The 24,722-nt window shown below is 34.4% G+C and overlaps 1 protein-coding gene across 2 annotated transcripts in view; it reads left to right on the top strand.

The window, feature by feature from the left end:
• Positions 1-15,644, top strand: part of LOC145246033 (protein regulator of cytokinesis 1-like) — a 63,547-nt gene extending 47,903 nt beyond the window's left edge. For both annotated transcript variants that reach the window (XM_080107859.1, XM_080107860.1), the window contains 3 exons: positions 1,315-1,392; positions 3,593-3,733; positions 14,860-15,644. In XM_080107859.1, the coding sequence (XP_079963985.1) occupies positions 1,315-1,392; positions 3,593-3,733; positions 14,860-14,988 (348 nt within the window). In that variant the 3' untranslated portion in view covers positions 14,989-15,644. The remainder of the gene's footprint in view (positions 1-1,314; positions 1,393-3,592; positions 3,734-14,859) is intronic.
• The last annotated feature ends 9,078 nt before the right edge of the window (positions 15,645-24,722 follow it).

A 24,722-nucleotide genomic window follows, 5' to 3' on the forward strand; every position in this document is an offset into this window, starting at 1 on the left:
TTTTTTCAACATTAAAATAAAAATTCAAATCAATTCAATAAATTAAAGTGTTGATCAAAAAATGTAATGATTCTTCACATTTTTTTGCATAATATTTTCTGAATGCAAAATGAAACACTTTTTTTGCCTTTCATTTATGAGTAAACAAAACTCATGACATGGAATAAATATCTTTGTATTTGTTTGCAGCAAGTTTCATATTTGTCATTAAATCGAGTGCAATGAATTGACGTGCACTGAAGCAAATGAGGATGTAATGGTGGAATGCACCATATAGTTTCACCTTTTTATGAATACAAAACCTCTGTTAAATAATATTCCTATTATAATTAAAATATATGAAATTGGTAGACAATAAAATCTAATCAACTAATGTGGCATTTTGGAATATGAATCCCTTGTATGTTAGGATCAGGTGGTCTGTTTATATTGAACATTATTTGAACTATAGAGACTTTTTAGGATGATTGTATCTATTTTAGTCCTTAACATTTTTTGCAAACTTTGAGCAAAAGATCAAATGCTTTTTTAAAAATGATTCTATTTCTAAATTGCTATTTTCACCCTTTATCTTCAAGATAATTGTGTCTCTTTAGTTTTTGTTTGACTACCAATTCTGAATATAGAAAATATAAAGTCAAATAATATTGCTGTTATAGTAAAAAATAATCCATCTCCCCAAATACCTTCTGCATCTTATATATATGTGTGTGATTAGTGAATAATAATAATAAAACTAGTAGACAGTACATTCTAACCAACTAATGTGACATTCTTAATATGCACTCTTTCAGATTTTGTATTCCTCCCTTCACATGTTTTCTAAAAAAAAACAAAACTATTTGTAAATTTGAAAATAACATTAATTTCCTGACTTTTTAGCTAGTAATAAAGTGTAGTACCTGTTCTGATGCTACTATTGTCCTCGGTCAATGAAAAAGAAACTTTTTTTTTCCAGATCTAGAGTGCCCATTTTAGGGAGCTGAATTTTCCTTACATTAAAAACTGATCTTGTGTCTAACTTTGCCCTCATGGGGAGGCAAATAAATAGGAACATAATATCCTCCCCTTCTGCTGCCTCCTCCTCCTCCTCCTCCTCCTCCTCCTCTTTTCATGTCTGTCAATATTGTAATTTTGAAGTCACTTTTTTCTCCTTTTTTTTTTTTTTTTTTTGTAGAAGTTTTTCAATAAAGATGAAAAATAAACTTCATCATTTTTTCTTCCATTTATCTCAACATTTTTTCTAATTATAACTCAGTTGTCTCCGCAATCTTCAGAAATCAGATTATTTTAATATTATCTTTGTTTTTACAGCTAATGCTTGGTACAAGAACTCCTTTATCTGCCACAAGAGCCAACAGCACAAATATTAATGCACTTTCTGCCAAGTCAGTAAGTATTTTTCATGTTTATTATAATCATAGCACAGGAATCCAACATTGCCCAGGAGTAATAACTTGAAAGTTTGGAGCTTCTTTTTATCATGTTTCCGACTTTCTTTAGTGGCTTTCATTTTAGCTTTTCAGATCTGATTATGAAGTCATAATAACATTCTAGTGTTTGCTTATATTATTATTCGATTAATTGGACTAATGTTCTCATTTTGAGTGCTATTTGCACGTTTAATTGATATAACCTCCAACCATCATCAGGTGTATAAGTTGCCATGTTTGATATTGGAATATTTCCAAGTGCTTGTATTTGTTTTAGTAAAAAAAAAAAAAAAAAAATAACTGATTGTAAGTTCTTAAAAACTTAATTTATGAAAATAAGAGGCCACAGGTAAACCATAAATGTTAAATCATGTGTTCTCGTCAATAGCTTTTTGTTTTTTTTTTTTTTTTTTTTTTTTTACACAGTGATCGCCACTTATCAAGGCCCGGAAGCCACTCAGGGATAAGGGTTATTGCAAGTACATTACGTTAGTATGGAGATTTGATGAAGTGTTTACTTAAGGGGGCGGTTCATTAGGAATTTGTTAATGTTGGACTTGAAGACATCCAAGTTGTAGTCAGGTGGGAAGCAGGCAGACGGAACAGAGTTCCACAGGCGTGCAGTTCTAAGAAAGAAGATTTGTTCATGGAATCCACGTTTTGATTTAGGCACAGATAAAGAGTGGGGGAAATTTTTCACAGTGGATTCAGCTAGACGGGTGTTTTTCATGAAAGATTGGCGAGGGGGGACCAGAGATTGGAGTTCAGACGAGCACCTGCCATGGAAATAACGATAAAACAAGTATAGGCTCGCAACGTCTCTTCTGTGGGAGATAGGTTGCTGGGTAGAGAAAAGGGCACCCCCCACTAAGCCACAAAGTCTATTTTGTACTCTGTCAAGGCAGGATAGGCTGTTTTTAGCAGCTCCTGCCCAGATATGGCAACAGTATTCCATCCTTGGACGTACTTGGCTTTTATATAGATAGAGAATTGCATCAGTAGTGAGATATTTTCTGGGGCGGTAGAAGGATCCCACCATCTTTCTAGCGACTTTGGCAACAGACTTGATGTACGTGTTCCATTTCAGATTAGGAGTAAAGGTCAAACCCAGAAGCTTGTCAAAACACGGGGCCTCTCTCAGACGAGAGCCATCCATCCCAATTGATGCCAGCTGGGGATCAGAGCGTTGATGATGTAAGGATAGGAGTTTGGTTTTTGATGCATTAAAGGTAACCAGCCACGTCTTCCCCCACTGAACCACGCGCTCGAGATCAGAGGAGAGAGAATCAGAGAGAACTTTGATGTGTTGCCGTAGATATTCCTAATTTCCCATTAACAAGATGCTATCTTTTAAAAACAATTTTTAAAAATATTTTTTATATAGTAACTGGTGCAAATAAAAAAAAAAAAAAACTATATTAAAATCTAAATTTTCCAAGTTAATCGCTGTACAATGGACAACAAAACTTAATGGGAGATAACTCTGATAGAAATATCTTTATGGATAATTCTCTAAAAAAAAAAAAAAAAAAAAAAAAAAATGATACGATTATTGCTATCCTTAAATTCTTCTTAATTACTATTATGTGTATATTATCTATTTATAATGAATGGCTCCCATATGTTGTTGAATTCAATATTCAGCCACCTTAGAACTTGATCGTCATTCATCGTATGTGTGGCTTCTTACAACTATGAAGACTATCTTTGCTTCACTATAATCTTTTTATCGCTCAGGTTCATAATTCATCCATTTTCTAGAAACAAAAGTATATTTTATTTTACTGTTTTGATTTTTTTTGTTACCAAGTGCCTTGCAGAATTTATAAATGAATTCCATTTTTAACACTTTTCTGTATAATTTATAAAAACAAAGATTGTAAATTGTATTTATCTTTTTGTTACATTCTATGTACACTTGATGTTTAAATTTATGAAACTGATAAATTTAATAAATAAAAATCTTTCAATTTTCTAGAATTTACATAAATAACATTTCAGAATTAAATGAATTGGATTGTAATTTGGATTTTTTTAAACTAATTTTTTTTTCTCCACCTATTTCAGCTGACTTGCACCAAAGCTTATATGTAAAACAAAAATGGATGTCTCTACATCTAAATTTATTATAAAAGTTTTTTTTTTTTTTTTTTTTATAGGCCACACCTCGCCGTAGGTCTGGACGCTTACGACCCTGGGACAGAAATGCAGACCGTACGCAACAAATGTTGCACAAGACCCTAAAAGGTGGAATTCAGAAAGACAGCTTCACATCCACTGCATCTTACAAAGAATTTGCTGTAAGTGTTAAAAATATTTTGCTTTTTATTAAGTATTGACTTAATTTGGTTCCAAGGAAAATAACAAATGAAAATTTTCTTTTCATAAAGTAAAAATTTCTTTATCTAATTTCAAGTGAAAAGAAAACAAACTAAAATCAACCAAAATGACAATGGATGTAGCATCTTTCAGTTGATCACTACTGAATATGATGTAACAGGTAACAATAAAGGGCAAATTAGAACGAACTGCAATGAGGAGACGGGATTAATCTTTGCATAAGGCAATGAACAATTGACTTTTCTTAGAAAACTAGCAGGCTGCCCAGCATTACCCAGTCAAAAAATACGCTTAAATATATTTTGATTAATGCAGATTTTGTATTTATTATATTATATTGGACCCAATATATTATAATGATTTAAAAAGTTAAAAAAAAAAAAATAAATAAAAAATAACCACCACCAAGAATCGAAACCAAAATGTTTAGTTTACTTTGACGCTAATGCCTGAGCTATGAAGACATTTGCTACAAGGCTGAAAATAAAAACCCGAACCAATAGCTATTACGTTACACATGCATGTTCATAATGGTGTCGTTTGAAGTTCACCTGGCAAATTCCATTTTTTTAATTTTCACACTTTTGCACTGATTTTCCACAATTAAAACCCAAATATGAAGTTTCGCATGGGTTTGAATATTCTATATATTAAGTTTCATGTCTGTAGACCAAAAACTGACAGGAGTTTGGTAGGCAACAAATATATATACACACATATATAAATATATATAGAAAGAAGTCTGTGTTTACTATAGCCGTCTTACGCAAATATTACATAAGTATAAATCATGTAGAATATCTGCATAAATATAATTATACATAATAGTTAACTAAAGATGATCATCCCATAAGAAAAAAATGAAAAAAACTACTAGGGAATTAATTAAAACGAATGTTTAAAAGAATATACAAGTTAGCTAGATGTTTTGCAGATGAATGCAATTCCACGACCCATATATAACAAAGTTGTATTTTCTTTTTAAATAAATAGAAAAACAGGTTTTTAATATGAATATCAATACAGAAAAAACGAATAAATTTATAGGAGTATAGATATGGTAAAATGCTAAAAACATATTCAGTTTTACGTCTGTTTTACATATTGGAATGTATTCAGTGGTTTTTAGAAATCGCCTTCCAAACTAACCTATCTCTGGCCATCACTTCCTCCCATGATTTTTGCTTTCAACTTGTGAACTGAACCTAACAGCTCAACTGTTTCTATATCTAGCAACCCAAGAAATCTTTTTTCAACATGGCCATACCATCAAAGTCTCCTACTCTGCACACATCTCTATACTATTAGACAGCTGGAATGAGAGCAACAGTATATTCTATAGGTCAATAGTTAAACTAGATGAAAATTGGCTATTCTCGAGTTACTCACTAAAGTTAGGTAACATTGAGCCTAGGCAGTGCCAGATGGGTGACCATTTTGGAATAATAGGCACTATATGTAGAAGGTGAAGACACTTCCCAAAAAATCTAAAATAACATTAAAATCATCTGAGCAGAATATATGCTTTCGAATTTAATATTCCAAGTTTTGTTTCACAAACTCCTCATAATATAATGATATCATAATATCATAATAATATCATATCATAATAATATCATAATATAATATCATAATATCATATTATCATAATATCATATTATCATATTATCATAATATCATAATATCATATTATCATAATATCATAATATCATATTATCATAATATCATAATATCATATTATCATATTATCATATTATCATAATATCATATTATCATAATAAAGATATTTTTTTTAACTAAAGAGGGTTAGCACTTATCAAAGCCCAAAGGCCACTTGAGGTACGTTGGTCACCAGGCCAACATTGTAATAATCATTAGTGGTGGAAATTGGATGTAATTTGATTAAGGGGACAGCCCAACAAGAACTTGTTTATATTGGACTTTAAAATGACTATAGTGTAGTCAGTTGAAAAGCTGGTCAGTGGAACAGGGATTCACAGGCTGGCAGTTTTTGGAAAGAAGTTTTCTTCATGGAATCAGCGATTAGATTTAGGCACAGGAAAATTGTTGATAGTATTTGTAGCTATGCAAATGATTTTTATGAAAGTTTTGCTGGAGAGGACTATAGATTGTGACATGATACTTGGGCGAGGTGCTGGAAGTTGCCAGACCGTCATTACCAATACATGTATCATTATTGTGGTTAGCACGGTTAGTTCAACCCCTAGACCAAGTGAGTGGACCTAATAGCGTACCAACTTGATTATTGTATTGGAAATATTAAACCAATTCTAGTGCTGATACTGATTATGTTAGCCCTAAGCAGGGACCATCCATTCCTCCACTAGTGCGTGTGTGTATAAAATGTGTGTGTGTGTATAAAATGTGAATATGTGTGTATTGCTGAGAGATATAATGAATGGGCAAAGCAAGCAATAAATTGTTTTAACGAAGGCTGGAAACTTTGAACAGTGGGAGGCTATTGGGCTTACTTCAAAGTTGAATTGTTTAGTCATCCTGGTTGAGCGGTGAAAGTTTTGATTTGTGTGAGCTGTTACATTTCTTCACAGGAAAATTTTATTTTCTTCATTCTAATGATTAAATTATATTACAATTTCTATACTTAAATTTTGCGTGTTGATAAAGTATTTCTTTATAATGGATAAAATACTGTTCTAGCAATGGCTTGATAAGTGTGTTGTAGATTGACCCCCCCCCCCCAAATATTCTACTTGTTTTTGAATGCCACATAAAAATAAGCGAGAAGAAAAACAAATTATTTAAGGGTTTGCAGTGGGGGGATCTGCTGTTTTATAAAATAAACATAAAATGTATCCTGGTGCTACTAGATCAGGCTGCCCTGTGACTTCCTGAGACGAAATGCACCTACATTGACGTTTTTTTGTTTTCTGATCTTTTTTTGTAAAACTTAATTATGTTCTGCAAAAACAAAAACAACAGCCCCTCTCCCTCCCCTTTTAATTATATTTTTTCCTACCCTACTCGCGGTCCTGGATATGACCTTAAACTATATCCGATGGTGAGGTCCGGCTTACGGGCTTTGGGGAGTGTGGAGCCACCTCTTAATTGCCATTGCTCCCAGGTCCACCCTGACCCGGAGTGGTAGTACCTGTTAGGGTCCCAACTATGGGTTAAATAGAAACAGATTTTAAAAAAGAAAAGAAACAACAAAAGAAAAAGAAAACAAATATATTCTATTAAATTATTATTATTTTTTTTTTTTTGCCCTGTCGGTAGGGCATGAGAACAAACCGACTGCCTCCCTACAGAGGGTAAAAATCCCTTAATGGGGCAACCAGTTAGCCGTGGGTTGCTACCCGTAATGTCTTAGGACGTGATCCTGGTGATTGAGCGAACCTAGACCAGGATACATAGAAGTTTAGGCACCGCAACACATTACTTTGGCCCTTACTTCGACTAGACGGGCGGTCGGAGAGGCCCGATTCGGCCAGTCACGCCAAGCCCCACCATATATTGCCCATTCCAAAAACTCACTACTAACACAACACATCCCCCCCTCTCCCACAAATAACCCTACTTCCTAATATATGATGGAAAGCGGTGGCTGAGGGTCAATCAATTAGGTGTGAATATCGATGACGAGGCTGTAAACCCCTCAGGATTGCTACAGATCCCATAGCAATATCAAGAGAGAACAGATAATCATTATGATACCACCAAAGTCGGTTATATCCTCATTGTATCCCTGTGGAGGCTGGGCGAATGGGTTTCCCCCCAGGCTCTTCCCAAATAGGACTCCGAGGTGGGTGGGGAACAAAGATGACGAAAAAAGAAAACAAAATATATGGCTTATTCCTCCCAAAAACCACCCAACCGCCCAAAGAGAACCCACCCTGATGTCTCTGACATCAGTAGCTCTGAGGAAGAGACGATAAAACCAAGGAACTCAACATTCGTAGTAATAGAATCAATAGAGGAAACTCCTTTGAGCAAACTATCACCTTTTAAAATTGAAAGAAATCTTAAAACTTTAAAACCAAAGTCTATTAAAAAACAATTTAACGGCAGCCTACTAATAGAAACCCATAACGAAGAACAAAACTAAAGAAATATTGAAACTAAAATTATTTGAAAACATCAAAGTCAAATGCTACAGACATCCAACCCTAAATACCTGCAAAGGAGTTGTGAAAAGCCACGAACTTGCACTTTGTCCCTTGGAGGAAATCAAGACAAACTTACAGAAACAGAATGTGTTGGATGTTCGTAGAGTCCAAATCAAAAAGAACAGTGAGAAAATCGATACCAACACATATATACTAACTTTTGATTCCCTCACCATACCCAAAGAAGTGAAAGTTGGATATATGAAAATAAATGTAGAAATTTATATTCCAAACCCCCTCAAATGCTTCAAGTGCCAGAAGTTTGGACACCATCAAGATCGGTGCACACGATTACCAGTGTGTGGAAGATGTGGAGAAAGCGGCCCACACATTGACTGCAGAAAAGATTTCAAGTGTGCCAACTGCCTTGGAAATCATGGCGCTGGCTCTAGATATTGTGAAATATGGAAAAGAGAAAAAGAAGTGACCAAACTAAAACATATAAAGAATATATCCTACCCAGAGACCAGGAAAATCATTGAAACTAAAACATATGCAGATGCAACTAAAAAAACTACTCCAATCAACAATCAAAATGGTCATATACATGTAACGGATACAACTGACAAGAAAATTGATGTCTTAAGCAAACTAATAAAGGAAATGAAAGAACTATTAGAAGAAATGAGGAAAATGAATAGTGCAATGTCTGCAACCAATTCAAGGATAATATTAAGTAAAGACACTACTGAACCACAAAAAGAAACAAAACCACAAACCATTTCTACAAAAACAACCGAACAACCATCAAACACATCACAAGCCAGAAAAGAATCAAAAATCCCCCCAGACAAAAAAAACAAAAACAAACAAAAACAGGAAAAGAAAGATCCCGATCTATATCTCGAACAGGGACTGACAGAAAATAGATTTGAGGGATTGGAGACGATGGAAGTTGAACACAATTCCAAATGATGAACAAAATATTAAAATGGGATATCAGAGGGATAAAAGCAAACCAAAATGAACTCACATTATTAATAACAAATATGAGCCCAGCACTTGTCTGTCTGCAGGAGACCTTTCTGAAAGAAAATAATATCAACATAAAACACTACATATCTTACAACTACATAAATAAAGATACGGACAGAGCTTCTGGAGGCACATCAATACTCGTGAAGAATGAAGTCCCTCAAAGACAAATAAATATAAACACAAACTTGCAAGCAATTGCAGTTACAGTGACTCTACATAGAACTATAACACTTTGCTCAATCTACATCCCTCCAAAAGATACAATCAATGAAACTGAGATAACTCAATTAATAAAACAACTCCCTAAACCCTTTTTTCTACTAGGAGATCTCAGCAGTCACAATGTAATATGGGGAAGTAAAGAAACAAATAAAAAAGGAAAAGAAATAGAAAACATAATAAATAAAAATAATCTATGCCTCCTTAATAATCAAAACTACACCTATATGTACCCAGCAACAGGTACTTTCACCGCCATTGACCTTACCTTATGTGATCCTTCCATATATATGGACTATAATTGGAAAGTACACAATGACACCTGTGGGAGTGATCATTTCCCAATCATCTTGGAAAGTCTAAGTACTAGTACTGAACAAAAATCACCTAAATGGAACCTACATAAAGCAGATTGGGAAGACTTCCAGGAACAGTGCAAAAACCAATTAATTATCGAAAAGAAAGATGAAGATGACCATTTGAACTACTTCATTAAAACACTCACAAACATAGCAAATAATACCATACCGAAAAAAAAAACAAAACCAACAATCACAACAAACCTTGGTTCACAAAAGAATGCAGAAAAGCCATCAGAGCTCGACGAGCTGCCTTGAGAAAATTCGAAAAGTACCCAACAAGCGAAAATCTGGATTTCTTCAAAAACAACAGAGCAAAAGCCAGATGAATCATAAAGGAATCCAAAAGAACAACATGGAGAAATTATATATCCAAAATTAATGTGAATACCAAGGCAAAAACAGTTTGGAACATGATGAGGAAAATAGAAGGAAAGTGTAGTAGTACACCAATATCCCACATCTCTAAAGGCAACAAAATATACACCGATCAAAAAGACATTTCCAATAACCTGGCAGATAATTTATCAAAAATTTCATCATGTGACAGACAAACAGAGAAATTCAAAAAGATTAGAGAAAAGGAAGAGAAGAAAATTCTATTTAAATCACAAAATACCGAAAAATACAACCAACCTCTTACCTTGCCTGAATTAAAAGAATCACTAACCAAATCCCATGACACAGCTACAGGGCCCGATGAAATTCCATATGAAATCCTCAAAAATCTTCCAGAAACCTCAATGAAATACCTACTTGAAATTGTCAATATTATATGGTCCAGTGGAAACGTACCTGAGACCTGGAAAGAGGCCACAATAATACCAATCCCCAAATCTGAAAACTCAGACATCCAATCCCAATTAAGTAACGTCTCAGATCCATTGAATTTCAGGCCAATAGCTCTAACAAGCTGCATTTGTAAAACCATGGAAAGGATTATAAACAAAAGACTAATCTGGTTCTTGGAAACAGAGAATCTTATTACAGAATTTCAAACAGTATTCAGAAAAAACCGAAGTTCAATAGACCACATAGTCAGACTTGAAACCTTCATCAGAGAAGCCTTTGTAAGGAAGGAACATTTAACAGCAGTGTTTTTTGACACGGAAAAAGCCTATGATACTGTGTGGAAGTACGGTGTTACAAGGGATCTGAAGGCGCTTGGACTAAAAGGCAGAATGCCAATTTTTATTGAAAATTGTTTTAAAAATAGACTGTTCAGAATAAAGGTTGGCACAGCTCTCTCGGACTTGAAGGAACAAGAGAATGGAGTACCTCAAGGGAGTATACTGTCAGTGACCCTGTTCAGTATCTGAATTAACAACATTGTAAAAAACCTTAACCCAGGGGTAGATTGCTCCCTATATGTGGATGACTTCCTAATATGCTGTAGATCTAAAGGAAGCTTCAATTGTGCTTAAACAAAGTAATGAGATGGACGGAAGAGAATGGATTTAGATTCTCCAAAAGAAAAATGAAATGTATGCATTTCTGCAAACTAAAGAACATGCATAATGATCCTGTCCTAACCATGGAAGGAATGCCCATACCAGTTACTGACCAGTACAAATTCTTAGGGATTTTATTTGACAAAAAGTTAACATTCATCCCACACATAAACTATCTGAAAAAAAAATGTAACAAAGCTGTAAATCTTTTGAGAGTGGTAGCACATACCGATTGGGGTGCAGACAGGGAAACACTCCTTAAACTTTACAGATCATTAGTCCGCTCAAAGCTAGACTACGGCTGTTTCATATATGGATCAACCCGAACATCATATATAAAAAGCCTAGACCCTATTCACCATACTGGCCTAAGATTGGCCCTAGGAGCATACAGAACCTCCCCCGTGAACAGTCTTTACACGGAAGCACATGAACCCCCACTAGATCTAAGGCAAGAAAAGTTAGCCCTTCAATATTTACTCAAACTGAAGTCTTGCCCAAACAACCCTGCATACCAATGTACCTTCTATCCTAAATATGAAGAACTCTTCAACATGAGAGGAAAAACTATCAAAACTTTTGGGCTTTGAATGAAGGAAAGCATTGAAGAATCGAAAATTCCAATCTCCAGCATTCACAACTTCATACTGCCTAAAACACCCCCATGGACCATGAAACAAGTAGAAATAAAACTGAACCTAAACAAAAAGTCCAAATCTACTACAAACCCTATTGAATACCACGACGAACTTCAACATTTAAAACTACGATATTCAGACTACACCTTTATCTACACAGACGGGTCTAAAAGCAACAATCACACTGGATGTGCATCAACGTACCATAAAACCACAATGAAGAGAAATCTTCAAAATGAAGCATCTATATTCACTGCAGAGACTATAGCTATCGATCTAGCACTCAACATAATTTCAGAGGAAACCACCAAAATCTTCATCATTCTCACAGATTCTCTATCAGTCCTATTATCTATACAAAATCAAAAACAAGAAAATCCACTAACAACAAAATTAATAGAAAATCAATATCCTTTCAACCACTAAAAACATTATTCTTGTCTGGATCCCCAGCCATGTGGGGATCAAAGGCAATGACAGGGCAGATACAGCTGCAAAAAAAATCTTCTCACCTTCCAACTGACAATTTTAAGATTCCACATACTGATCTTAGACCCCAGATAAAAGCATACATACAGGAAAAATGGCAACTGCGGTGGAGTCAGCAAGAGGGCAGCAAATTATACTCAATCAAACCTGAACTTAAGGAACGATGTCCGGACATCAAGAGATCACGCCGAGAAGATGTGATACTGACTCGGCTGCGCATAGGACACACCAACTTTACTCATTCTTATATACTAAATGGAGAATCGGCGCCAGAGTGCATCCCATGCCAGGAGACACTCACAGTAAAACATATCCTAGTTGGGTGTGATGACCTCGCCCCAACTAGAAAATTATATTATACAGAAAGCAATATGGAGGACCTTTTTGAAAAGGTCAACTCAACAAATATTCTAGCATACCTAAGGAAAGTAAATTTATATAAGAAAATTTAAGGAAATTTAAAGTCACCCAAATATACACATCCATGTATAAATACAACATTTAATTTCTTAGTTCGATTTTATAAAAAAAGGGAGGAAAGGCTGAAAAAGTCCAAAACACCCACCCACCCAAAAAAAGACTCCGGCATTAAATGACCACATAGGTTGATATGCCGTAAAACCAACCAATCAATCAATCAATCAACATAAAATGTATCCTCCATTCCTAAGCCATTCTAGTGTTTTTAGGGCAATCTTTTTTTTTTTTTTTTTTTTTTTTTTTTTAAATTTAAAAAAAAAAAATTTTTTTTTTTCTTTGAATTTGTGGGTGGGGGGTGATTTTAATAGTTAGAACATTCAACTGAGTTTCAATAAGAGTTCACTTTTTCAAGAAATCTGGAATTGGAATAATTGCGTCCATAAAATAACTCGGAATGTAAAGAAATGAAATTCATTTTTTTGTTTCATAAAATAAAATCAAACAAAAACATATCTGCAAAAAATGTATTTAACAAAAGAATTAAGCATTTAAATTATTTTTATTGGTATTTTAAGATATCAAATAATTTGCTTTTGTTTTTTACTAATTTGAATTTAAATTCATTTGCTGCTTTGCAACTGTCTAGATAAAAATGTTAACTTTTAAAAATTGTAAGCATGACTATATCTGAAATTATTTTTTCTAAAAAAATCCCCAAAAGCTTAGTAAAACATCTCTAAATTAACTCTCTAAATGCCAGGTGAATAAATCTAAATAATACGCTACTCCATACTAATTGCGCTGCTGATATGCTAGAATGGGTGGTGCATGGTAACTAAAGATTTGTGGGTGTTATGAACTTGTGACATAAACGCGTCACAGATTCAGAAAATAAAGAAGAATAAAAAAGTAAAAGATGGATCCTCCTTCAGATTTCCTCTAAAAGATGAAGTACTAGAATCAATGAAAAACACAAGATGGAATAATTTATAAATATTTCTTAAGGTATGAAGTGTATGAAGACACTGAAAAAAATTAACTGAAGGAGAGTGTGTTTTTGAATATGAAATGCAAAGAAACAAAAGATCAAAGAACGATATTAATGTTTCCCTCATGTGTGTATTAATTTGACATAAGAATTTGTGGATAAGAAAATAATTTTATCACAGAATGATTCGCCAACTTTTGACAATATTCTTTTCTTTGAGATGACGTGTTATGCATTTTCTTGTCCGCATAGGAATGTGGTAACATTATTTTCTTGTCCGCATAGGAATGTGGTAACATTATTTTCTTGTCCGCATAGGAATGTGGTAACATTATTTTCTTGTCCGCATAGGAATGTGGTAACATTATTTTCTTGTCCGCATAGGAATGTGGTAACATTATTTTCTTGTCCGCATAGGAATGTGGTAACATTATTTTCTTGTCCGCATAGGAATGTGGTAACATTATTTTCTTGTTGCGTTTTGCTCGTCGGTGAATGTTGTCCACCAAGACATATTGAAATATTGATATTTTTGATAAAGATTAACTTGATGAAATTATATACCAGCCATCAATAAGTTTTCTTTTGCGACAATCTTTTTCAGCTGTCTCTTTTATTTTCATCAGTGATCTCCCAAATCACATACTAAGTTCACTCGTCAACATATACACAGACGACACTACTATCTATGGCAACACTTCTAAGGCCAAAACAAAAAAATGGGGCAAAAGGTGGCTGGTTAATTTTAACACATCTCAAACCAAGCTTCTATATTTTCACTACCAATGCTTTGATCCATCACTTGGCCATAATAGTTGATATAAATGGCTCTCATCTCCAAGAAGCACTTCTAAAACTGACCTGAAATGGAAGAGTTGCATCAAGTCTGTTGTCATGGTTGTTGGAAAAATAATTGCTAACATCTGAGCAAGTGCTGCTCGAAGGACTGCTTTGACAGAGTTCAAAACCAGCTTTAAAACATAGTGATGCCCTTTTCTCCTCTTTACAATCTTTTTCTCCACAGAAGAGATGTTGCAAGCCTGTTTCTACTTTACCATTATTTTCATGGCAAGTGCTCATCTGATGGTGCTCTCCTGCTAAAGAAAGGTGTCTAAAGGAAAAGACTAAGGAAATAGAAGGGATTTAATATCGTGTCACATAAGTTAACATTGCTATTCCCTATTTTTACTTTATATCTTTTTACACTTATTGGAGTGAACCTGTGTACGATTGGTTTTGTCTTCTGTCAATTCCAGTTTGTGCACTCCAACCACTACTCACTTTACTGATTCGTCACAACAAAGAAGATATTCCAGTATGTTTGAGCACAGTAGCAATATGCCTCACTTGTGGACTTGGCATTGGCTTTGACTAAAAAATCTTTTTTTTCTTTCAGAGAACTTTGAATTCTGTTGAACGAAGCAATTGCCGTAGCAGCATCATTGATCAACCGATGCCGTCACATTACACACCGAAAAGCAAACACCTTCTTTCATCACGAACACCTATGTCGACACGACTTTAGAGCTTTGACTTTTTTTTTTTTTTTTTTTACTACTGCTTATTGCACAATCACATCTAACAAAGGCTCACATGTACATAAATAATATAGAAAATCATATTGTATATATAATGTACATAGACAATGCTACAGCGTCACTTGTGTTCGAGTTTTTCGCGTATTTCATACTTATCTTTGGCTTAATTATCACAGAAGACCAAGTTTTCACTTGGGACAAAAATTGGCAACAAATGCAGACGACACTGTTTTAGAACTGCAGCACGACAACTTTGATATTTTGGCAGTTTTGAGATTTTGATTCCTGCAAATCTGAGTTGATCCTTAAAAACTTAAAAGAAATTTTTTTTTTTTTTATATTGCACTAAAATTCTTATAGAAATGGAACTTCTACAATTGTTTCACATTTCTGAAGAAAATAACAAACTTTTTCTTAACATCAACTTATCTGCTTAGAAAATATTGGTGAGAGTTGGCATGACAGTTTCTGTGAATGTTTCTTTTCTCTCTCCTGAAGGTATTTCTCTCCACCCCTTCTACGCAAATTACCACTTTCATCTATTCCTTCACTAATCCTGTCTATTTATGATATTTCTTGCCTTACTAGCTTCTCTTTGTCTGAAATATAAAATTTGGAAAATAAAAGATTTGCTGTTCATTAATTCTTAGGATTTTTGTTATCTTTTTTTTATCAAATGGATAATTTATGACCCAAAAATTTAACTTTTTCTGCAAAGATCGTGAATGATGTGCTACATGGATTACTGGCAAATTTTTTTTTCAAATCACAATATCAAAATCTTTGCCAAATTGTGACATTTCAAGTGAAACTAAAATTAAAAATCAGTTTTCAAAATGACTTTAACATGAATAAATGTGATTTTAACATGAATAAATGTGATTTTCAAATAATTTTTATATTTTATAAAAAAAAATTAAAAAGTCCTTTTTATATTTGTATATTTTAAAACGTGTTATTTTATTGAACTTTTTTGGTTAAAGTACTCATTAACACAAGAACATAGTCTTCAAATACTTGTCATAATTTTCAATTCAGGTAATATTCATTATTCAATTGACAATCCATCTCATTAATTTGTTATCCTGGAATGACCTTTGGGAAATTTTTGTAGAGAGAAATTGACAAGGATCAAACATAAAACAGGTTTTTGAATGTAAAAAAGTTAAACCATTCATCATTCAATTGAAAACTGTTGCAATATTTTTGATATCTAATGGAAGTTGGGAGATTCTATTTATAAACGCTGCTGATAATGTTGCAAAGCAGGGTATCACAAGTGATTCTCACATTGTTCATGCTATACAAAGGGTGGATATATTATAGAAGATGTGCTTCATACCTTTTCTTTTTTCGGAGTTCTTCTGTCTTCATTGCTGGCTCTGTGATGAAACATGCAACGACCAATGATGAGACACTTTAATTTTCTTCTTTTGTGAACAGTGACTTTATGTTTTTAAAAATATAAATTTATTTCAGATGCCTCAGTGCCTTCACACAAGAGTTTGCTATGTGTCTACATTGCTTGTTTTTTCTAGCCTCGCTTCCAGGCCTTTGAAGCACATCTGCCCACTTTGGTGACCAAACTCAAACTCTCACGTTCTAATCTTTTTGACTTGTCAGTTCCGGTGACGAATCGAGTAAACAACACATCTCCTTAACGTGGCCTCCGATCACCTTTCTAGACGTGGCGTGATCGATGTCACTTATCAATTATTGTTTTGGATTTCTAAATTCTTATGTTTATAGCGAACTGCAGTAAAATTTATAAACATATCCCTTAACTATTTACATAATTAATTTTGAACTAAACTTATTTGACCAAAACAATATTTCTATTCTTAGCCTAGCAAGGTCACTGGTGTTGTCCCCTTATCACTAGATAGGTAGATAGATAATAGCTAATTAACACTTTTAACCCTGCTGTTATCTAACAATAGGAACTGACGAATCAGATTGAATCATGTTCTGCTATCAACCAATCAGAAACCAGGATTGCTCCATAAAAATTGAATCTTTTAGCATTTCAGCACATGTTAAAAAATTTTTTTTTAATTTTTTTTTTTTTTTTTTTATTGTCAACACGAGAAGGATCTTTTGCTCTTGGCTGCAAAATTATAAAGTCCAGAACATGTACAGAACAGTTGGCCACTGAAAATTCTTCATCTCCAGGACTTGTATAGAATAACTACCCATGGGAAACGCTTCTGAAATTAAACATGCCTTCAAATTCGAGAGGTTATAGGCCCAGCGGAGACTTGACTTCAATAGAGCAGAATCAAAATTTGAATTGTGGCAAGTGAAATTTTTAGGACATTTACGAATCGAAAAGTTACCCAAGGCACAACCTGAAAACAATAGTCTGTTAATCTTCTTGGTTCTTAAAGGATTGCTGAGTTATTTTAAGCCGTTTACCACCGTGATATCTCAAAGGAATCAGATTTGATCAATTTTGATCCTAACTTTAACCCTCAGAGTCACTTTGTAGAGCTAGCTGATGGCAGTCGAGTAAACAATATCGTTTTGAAGAGAGCCGATGCTAAAATCTTGCTAGAGGGGAACTTTGTTTCTGTATTCTGGAAAATGCTCTTCTAATCCCAAAATTTAAACAAAATATACTTTCTGTACAAGTCATCACTAAACAAGGTGCAAATATAAACTTTAGCCCCAATAAATCAAAACTGGTGTACCCGAATGGAACTATATTCGATATTAAAGAAAATGGAACACTATATTATTTGAATAATGTAGTCCATCAAAAACTGCCTGCCATGATTTGCAAACATGGCATAAAATTCTTATGCATTGCAATATTTTCAGACATCAAAATGTTGCTGAATGTGTTTGATGGAATGAAAATAAAAACTTAAAAAACTTGACAAACTGCGACGTTTGTACACACGGTAAAATAGCAAAGTATCAAAACGAGATGCCAGACAAAAAGGCCATGGAAATCATTGGTACATACATTATGACTTGAATTATCCCGTGGAACCGATGGGCAGAGAAAACTCCAGGTATGCATTAAATTTTGTAGATGATTATTCCGGTTTAATAAGGGTCTATTTTTAAAGAACAAATTTGCTAGCAACTAAAAAATACTTAGCTGACATGACCCCCTACAGTGCAGTAAAGTGTATCTGTTCTGACAATGGTACAGAATTCATTAATAAAGACTTTGAACTTTTATTAATTAATCATTGTATCAAACATGAAAAAATCGGCTCCTAGTTCACCTCACCAAAACAGAACTGCGGAAAGATCATAGAAAACACTTTTTAAAATGGCAAGATATCTACCCATTGAATCAAAACTCCTAAAAATCCTCTGGACATATGCACTAATGACAGCTACATATATACGCAACTAGTCCCTTAACAAAAGACTATCAAGAACCCCATATAAAGCTTTCTGCATAGAAAACCAATTTTTTGCACAATGCATGCATTTGGTTCAACTTGTTTCGCATTTATAGATAAGAAAATCAAATTAAATATCAAAACCGGTACGTAAAAAACAGCCCAGCCTACTTAGTATTTTTTCCCAGACAAAAATAAAATAAAAAGAATCTGTGTAAAATTCACAAACACGTTTAATTTCAAAGACAAAACTCCATTATATGAAGAGGATGAATTAATATTTCCTTAAATTCATAAAACGAGTGATGAAGTCGCTGTTGACAAGAACAAGTAATTATAATGACAATGAGGATGCTGATGTTAGTTGAAAATTCATCAGAATTTTACCAAAAAAATAGAAGACGACTTGATTTTTTTGTGGTCGACAATTTGGAAGATTATCAAGTCGATGATTGCTATTTCATGGATAATACATCAAAAAGCTTTAACAAAGCAATTAATTCAGAACATTGCCAGCAATGGAAAATAGCAATGAAAAGTGAAATAGATAAATTAACAGAAATAATATTCAGTAGTAATAATAATACCTAATACCTACTCTGTAGTGCCTCTTCCAAAGGATAAACATGTCATTTCTTCTCGATGGGTCTTTACAAAAAAGACCGTCAGACATTGAAAAGTACAAGCCGAGATTTATTGCTGAGGACACACTCAAATTTATGCATAGAATATTTTTCTACATTTTTACCGACTACAAACCTATTTTATTGCAAATTGCATCGCAATATAAAGTTAACATGCATCAAATGGATGTAAAAAAATGCTTATTTAAATGCCCCAATAGACTGTGAAACTTATATTACCCGTTCAGAGGGATTCATAATGAAAAATAAATGTTGCGTGTGGAGGCTTAACAAATTACTGTATGAAAGGAATATCATAGTGGTATCTCCAAGAAACATGCAAAGTATTTTCAACATTTGTATCCAAGAAAGAATTCTACAAAATGAAAAGCGTGTGAAACTACTGTTGAACAACAGAATCATCTTATCACGCATGGTAATTAGAGCTACAGTGTTCCTGTGAAATTCATTGAAAAAAGATACAACTGATTTTGAAAAGTGGCTTGGAAGAAAAAAAACGAGATATCTCAAGGTGTCAAGATCAACACCAGTGGAAATAAAGTTCAACTGAAAATTGGCCCCTAAAACCAGTCGTTTCATCTTCACTTCAAAAACAACATAAACTTAATAAATGCACACAAGTTTTAAAAAAAAAAAAATATATGACAAAATTTTTGATAATACAACAAAGGCACACGTTTTTGAATTCCTCATCCAAAAAATTGGTGAAGTGACAAAAGTTCAATCTTCAATGAATAATGTTTTCAATAATTTCAGTAAAGTTTTTTAAAACCATTTTTGGCCGTTATCAAATTGTGTTTCCATCTGTTTTTACATGATCCAAATCTGAGCATTTTTTTTTTTTTTTTACTGATTTACTATTAAAAGAAAACTCCAACATGGTTTCTAATATGTTCTGAATCATATTAAGAAGATTCAATGTGTTAGCTGTTGAAATGAAATATCTAGAAACGGTCAAAGTGGCACTTCCCAATCTTTTTTTTTTTTTTCTTGGTAGGGAGGAGCTTATGGAAATATTTAAAGTTTGATCTAATAATTACTGCTTCTATTATTATAGTTAATTTTTATTCATCACACGATGATATTATATTTGTAAGATTTTTTTACTACTTTGTATTTCATTAAATAGATGTGCACAGTAAAAATGTTTTTTTGCAAAAGTTCCGTTGCATCCCCAGAGGCTCAAAAGAGGTTAAAAATAGCCAAATAAATGACACATTTTGCTCCATAACTTTTGATCCATCCATTAGATTTTCCTGAAACTTGGCCAAAATGTGGAGCCCATTGTTCTTAATATAAATCCAGTATGGGTGACCCTGGAAAAATTCTGGTTTGTGTCCCCGGGAACTTTCAGTGCTAAGAACAACCCTTTTTGTGGCTCTTTTTTCATATTTCTCAACAAAAACTTGATATGTCTGACTATATAGTGGTTTTACATGGTGGTCAACTCAAATATACATGTGTTAAGGCATGAAACTGTGCTGTTATCGATTTACACTGGAATCCGGTGTGGCCAGGGGCTCAAGAGGTAAAAAATGTCCCGAAATGGCCAAAAATGACACTTTTTGCCTCATAGTGTTTTTCCTGAAACTTGTCCAAAATGTGGAGGCCATTGTTCTTAATATAAATGCAGTATGGATAACCCTGGCAAAATTCTGGTTTGCATCCCTCTGGGACTTTTCAATGGCTCCGTTTAGCCTCGAAAGACAAAGGATACCCCTTGTAGGGGCAGCTGCATGTGTAAATTGTGAGGCAAGGGTTGCGCAATCACAACCACACGTCTCCTGAATCGGCACTGTTTGAGTCCAGTTGCAAGGAGAAGACCAAGACGACTGGAAACAATGCCGAAATAAGCGGAGAGCACATACAGCACCTGGAAGTCTTAAATGGTCACTCATTTAGTACTGACCAGGTTCAACATTGCTTAACTTCGGTGTGTCAACATGATTATGCCGTACTGGGACTTTTAAGGCTAATTAAGGCGAAAAAAAAAACCCTGCCTTTTTGGAGCTCTTTTTTTCATATTACTCAAAAACTTGATATGTATGTCTATATAGTGGTTTTATGTCTTAAGGCATGAAATTGCACTGTTTCTCCATTTTCACTCGGATTCGGCATTCCCAGGAGCTCAAAATGGGACACAAATTCCCCAAAATTGCAAAACAAAAAGTTACACTTTTACCCCATAACTTTTGTCCCATCCATTAAATTTTTCTGAAACTTTGCGAAAATGTGAAGACAACGTTGGCCCTTCACACTTCTCACATTCATCATTTCTTCACTATTTTTTGTGGCGTCATCTCACATGCAGCACCAGAGGGGGACCACACACATGCAACACCAGAGGCAGATCACACACATGCAGCTTGTTTCTAACTTCCAACTTTGAATGGTGATAATTCCATGACTAATTGAGTTATCGAAATAAATATGATACCATTGGTTTGAAAAGATGTCTATGCACTCAAGTTTTTAGATATAATGAAAATAAATTTTGGTTTCAGTGCCTACTTGTAGGCTTGAAAAATATTTGGCATGAAACATGTGACCAAAAGTAGCATTGGGTAAAACTCTTGACAAGATGTGATTGAAATAATACTATTGTTGATACTACTTATTTATTGCTAATACTTATTATTATTAATTTTTATTTATTATTTATTGTTAATACTAATTATTTATTGTTAACTAGCAGAGAGACCCGACATTGTCCGGGATTGAATGAGACTCAACAAATATTTCACCCTCCCATACTTTTATTATTATCAAAGTCGGTAATATCAACTATTTTTTAATCAAATCGATTGATTGCCTGCTCTAGTTAGGGACCCCTCCCCACCCCCACAGTGTACTGGGAGGAAACTTCACATATCTCCCCGCAGTGACTTAGTCAACAATACATTGTAGTCTACATTGCACCGTAGAACAGCTACTGTTGATTTTTTAAAATTATCTGTAATAAATAATGGCTACACTTAAAGTTTAAAATGCAAAAGTCAAGTAACATGGTTCAATTGGACTCTAAAAAGAAACATTGTGCAGTAATAAAGCTTCTCAAATGCACTTGTGATGTTATCTTGTATAAAAGTTAACTTTTATAACAGAGGTTAACTTTGGTCAAGTTACTGGTGCAGTGATGGCAAGCAAAAACGTTGGTTAGGTTTCGTTGTTTTATGATATGCTTTCGATCGTATTTTGTGTATTTCCTCTCAGTTGCCAGCAGACAGTTCTTTTGGCAGAAAACGAAGATTGTTTCTGGAGACTTCATGATAGCTTCCAACCTAGAATTGTTCATTTTTTTTTATTTAAAAAATTTTTTTTAAACACAATGAAACTTTTTTATTTTTCTTCCAATTTGGTGTTGTCTGCGAGTCAGTTTTCATCATCTTCTGGGTGTTGTCAAGTGAAACTCAAGGGAAAAAAAATGGGATTTAAACTGCAGAAGTACCATTTTCTTGATTATCGATTTTCAATATCTATTGGATGCATTCTGATACAAAACCTACACAAGAACACTTCCAGAGACATCAAGTACGTTCATGTGAAATTTAAAAATAAATCGGCCCAGCCATTTCTGAATCCATAGGAAACTAACTCCCCCACACACATCCACACACACTTTCTTTTAGAGATAGTACTTATTATATGTTGTTAATGTTGTTTTCTATAAACACTTAAAAGCTCAAACAGTATTGGCTAAAATTGAACCAAGTTTATCATTAACACCCATTTGAATGCCGGATGTTTAAGAATGTGTATTATGAGGTTTAAATAAATTAATTAAATACATTCCACAAAAAACAAAAATCTTAATTTTAGCCAGTTTTATTTCTAACCGTTAATTTTCAATGAGACATTGAAACATTTACTACCAGTCAATTACATAATTAATCTAGATTTATAAACATGATCCCCACCCTCCATCCTTCCAAATTAACTTTGGTTTGGAAAGATGTGACAACCTTTGATTGGTATGAGTAGCCGCTTATATCAACTTATTGAGGTCATCTGTTGGTATGACAGTGCTGTCTTCATTTGCATATTTGCAGATCTGTTAACTTTTGTCTCCCTCTTTGTAAAAAAACGTTTTGTCATTGGCTGGCATAAAATCTCAATCAAGTAATAAATGCAGTTTTAACATATTTTTTATTCCAGTAAAAGGAAAATGTCTTATTACATCCAAGGAAGTTGACAACCTTCCTAGAGCTGGTGACTCAAACAAATTACCGGTTTGCAAACCTAAACTGCTTAAGGTGTAGATAGGCTCTGTCTATCGCTCGGCTTCCATACTCCTTCTTTGCCTTCTAGCCAGGTGCAGAGGTACTATCACAGGGATTCGACAGATCTTGTTTCTTGACTAGGGCAATGAATGCCATTTTCCCCACTCCCGACACATCCCACCCCTCTAAACTCGGCACTTGGGAGTGCTTGAGTGCCACATATGCCAGTGCAATTAGATTGGGTTGACCTTCGTCTGATGGGTCGAGGATACCAGATTGACAGTTCCTGGCTGCTGTTTCCAACTGGTAGTACAGAAGCCCTAACTCTTTGGTAGCACTTAGAGTGGCTACTCCATAAACAGTTGTATAATATCGGGATGTTTGTAGTGCCATGCTGCATGTGAAAAGGGACCTTGCACTCATCCCGGGTGGGCTTTCCTAAAGCCACAATCCTAGTAGATGAAAGGTCAGATGATCGTCTACTTGTGTTGCATGTCTGGTATTCTGCATAACCACTCGTTCAGCACATCCCTACCTAAACTGAAACTCTTTAAAAAAAAAATAAAAAAAAATGACAGTACAATAAAAAATTACACTTAAACCAGGCTTAGGTTCAAACAAAATCAAATTGCCTCCTCCCTTGAGGCTTGCATTTACTAACATCCGTGGGCTTAGAACTAATTTAGATGATGTTGAAGCATTTTTCCTAACAAACACCCTGAATAACTAAGCACTAAGCGAGACTAATCTATACTCCTTCATCCCCTCTAACTACTTTAACATGCCTGGACATCTTCCACTCTGCCGTAAGGAGTCTGACAGACATATGCATGGACTTGGAGGCTATATTCGAAACACCCTCCCCTTGAGTAGAGAAACAAACCTAGAATCGGACGATCAAGCCTTTATGTGTTTTAGACTTAACATGCAACATAAAATTAGCTACATTTATTTTCTTTACTGCTCTCCCTCAACCCAGGACTGCACCCTAATAAACAAAGTTTCTGACAGCATAGATACAGTACTCTCCCTCAACACTAGCGCACAAGTGCATGCATTTCGTGACTTCAATGTCCACCACAGCAACTGGTTTGGATTCTCTAATTACACAGACGCAGCTGGTAGCACAACACGTAACTTCTCTATATCTCATTCCCTGTCATACATGGTTACGTTTCCAACCTGTTTCCCAGACCAGCAAGAACAACAGGCATCACTTCCAGATCTGTTTCTGATGATTGTGTTATGAATGCCCACAGTCCACTTGGGAACGCTGATCATGCAGTAATAATGGTTGAAATCCTCCTAAACTCTAGAGCCAAAATTGAAGAGCCATTGCCCAAAACAACGAAATATTATAAAAAGACTGACTGGGAAGCCATCAGGAATCTCATCAGAGATGCCCCATGGGGAAATATCTTTTCTCTTCCTGCTGAAGAGTACGCAATTGAGACTACTTAATGATTGAAAACGGCAATTGAAGCACATGTTTCCACAT

The sequence above is a fragment of the Euprymna scolopes genome, chromosome 23, assembly GCF_053919585.1.
Source record: "Euprymna scolopes isolate OS-2025 chromosome 23, ASM5391958v1, whole genome shotgun sequence".
Classification (NCBI taxonomy): Eukaryota; Metazoa; Mollusca; class Cephalopoda; order Sepiida; family Sepiolidae; genus Euprymna; species Euprymna scolopes.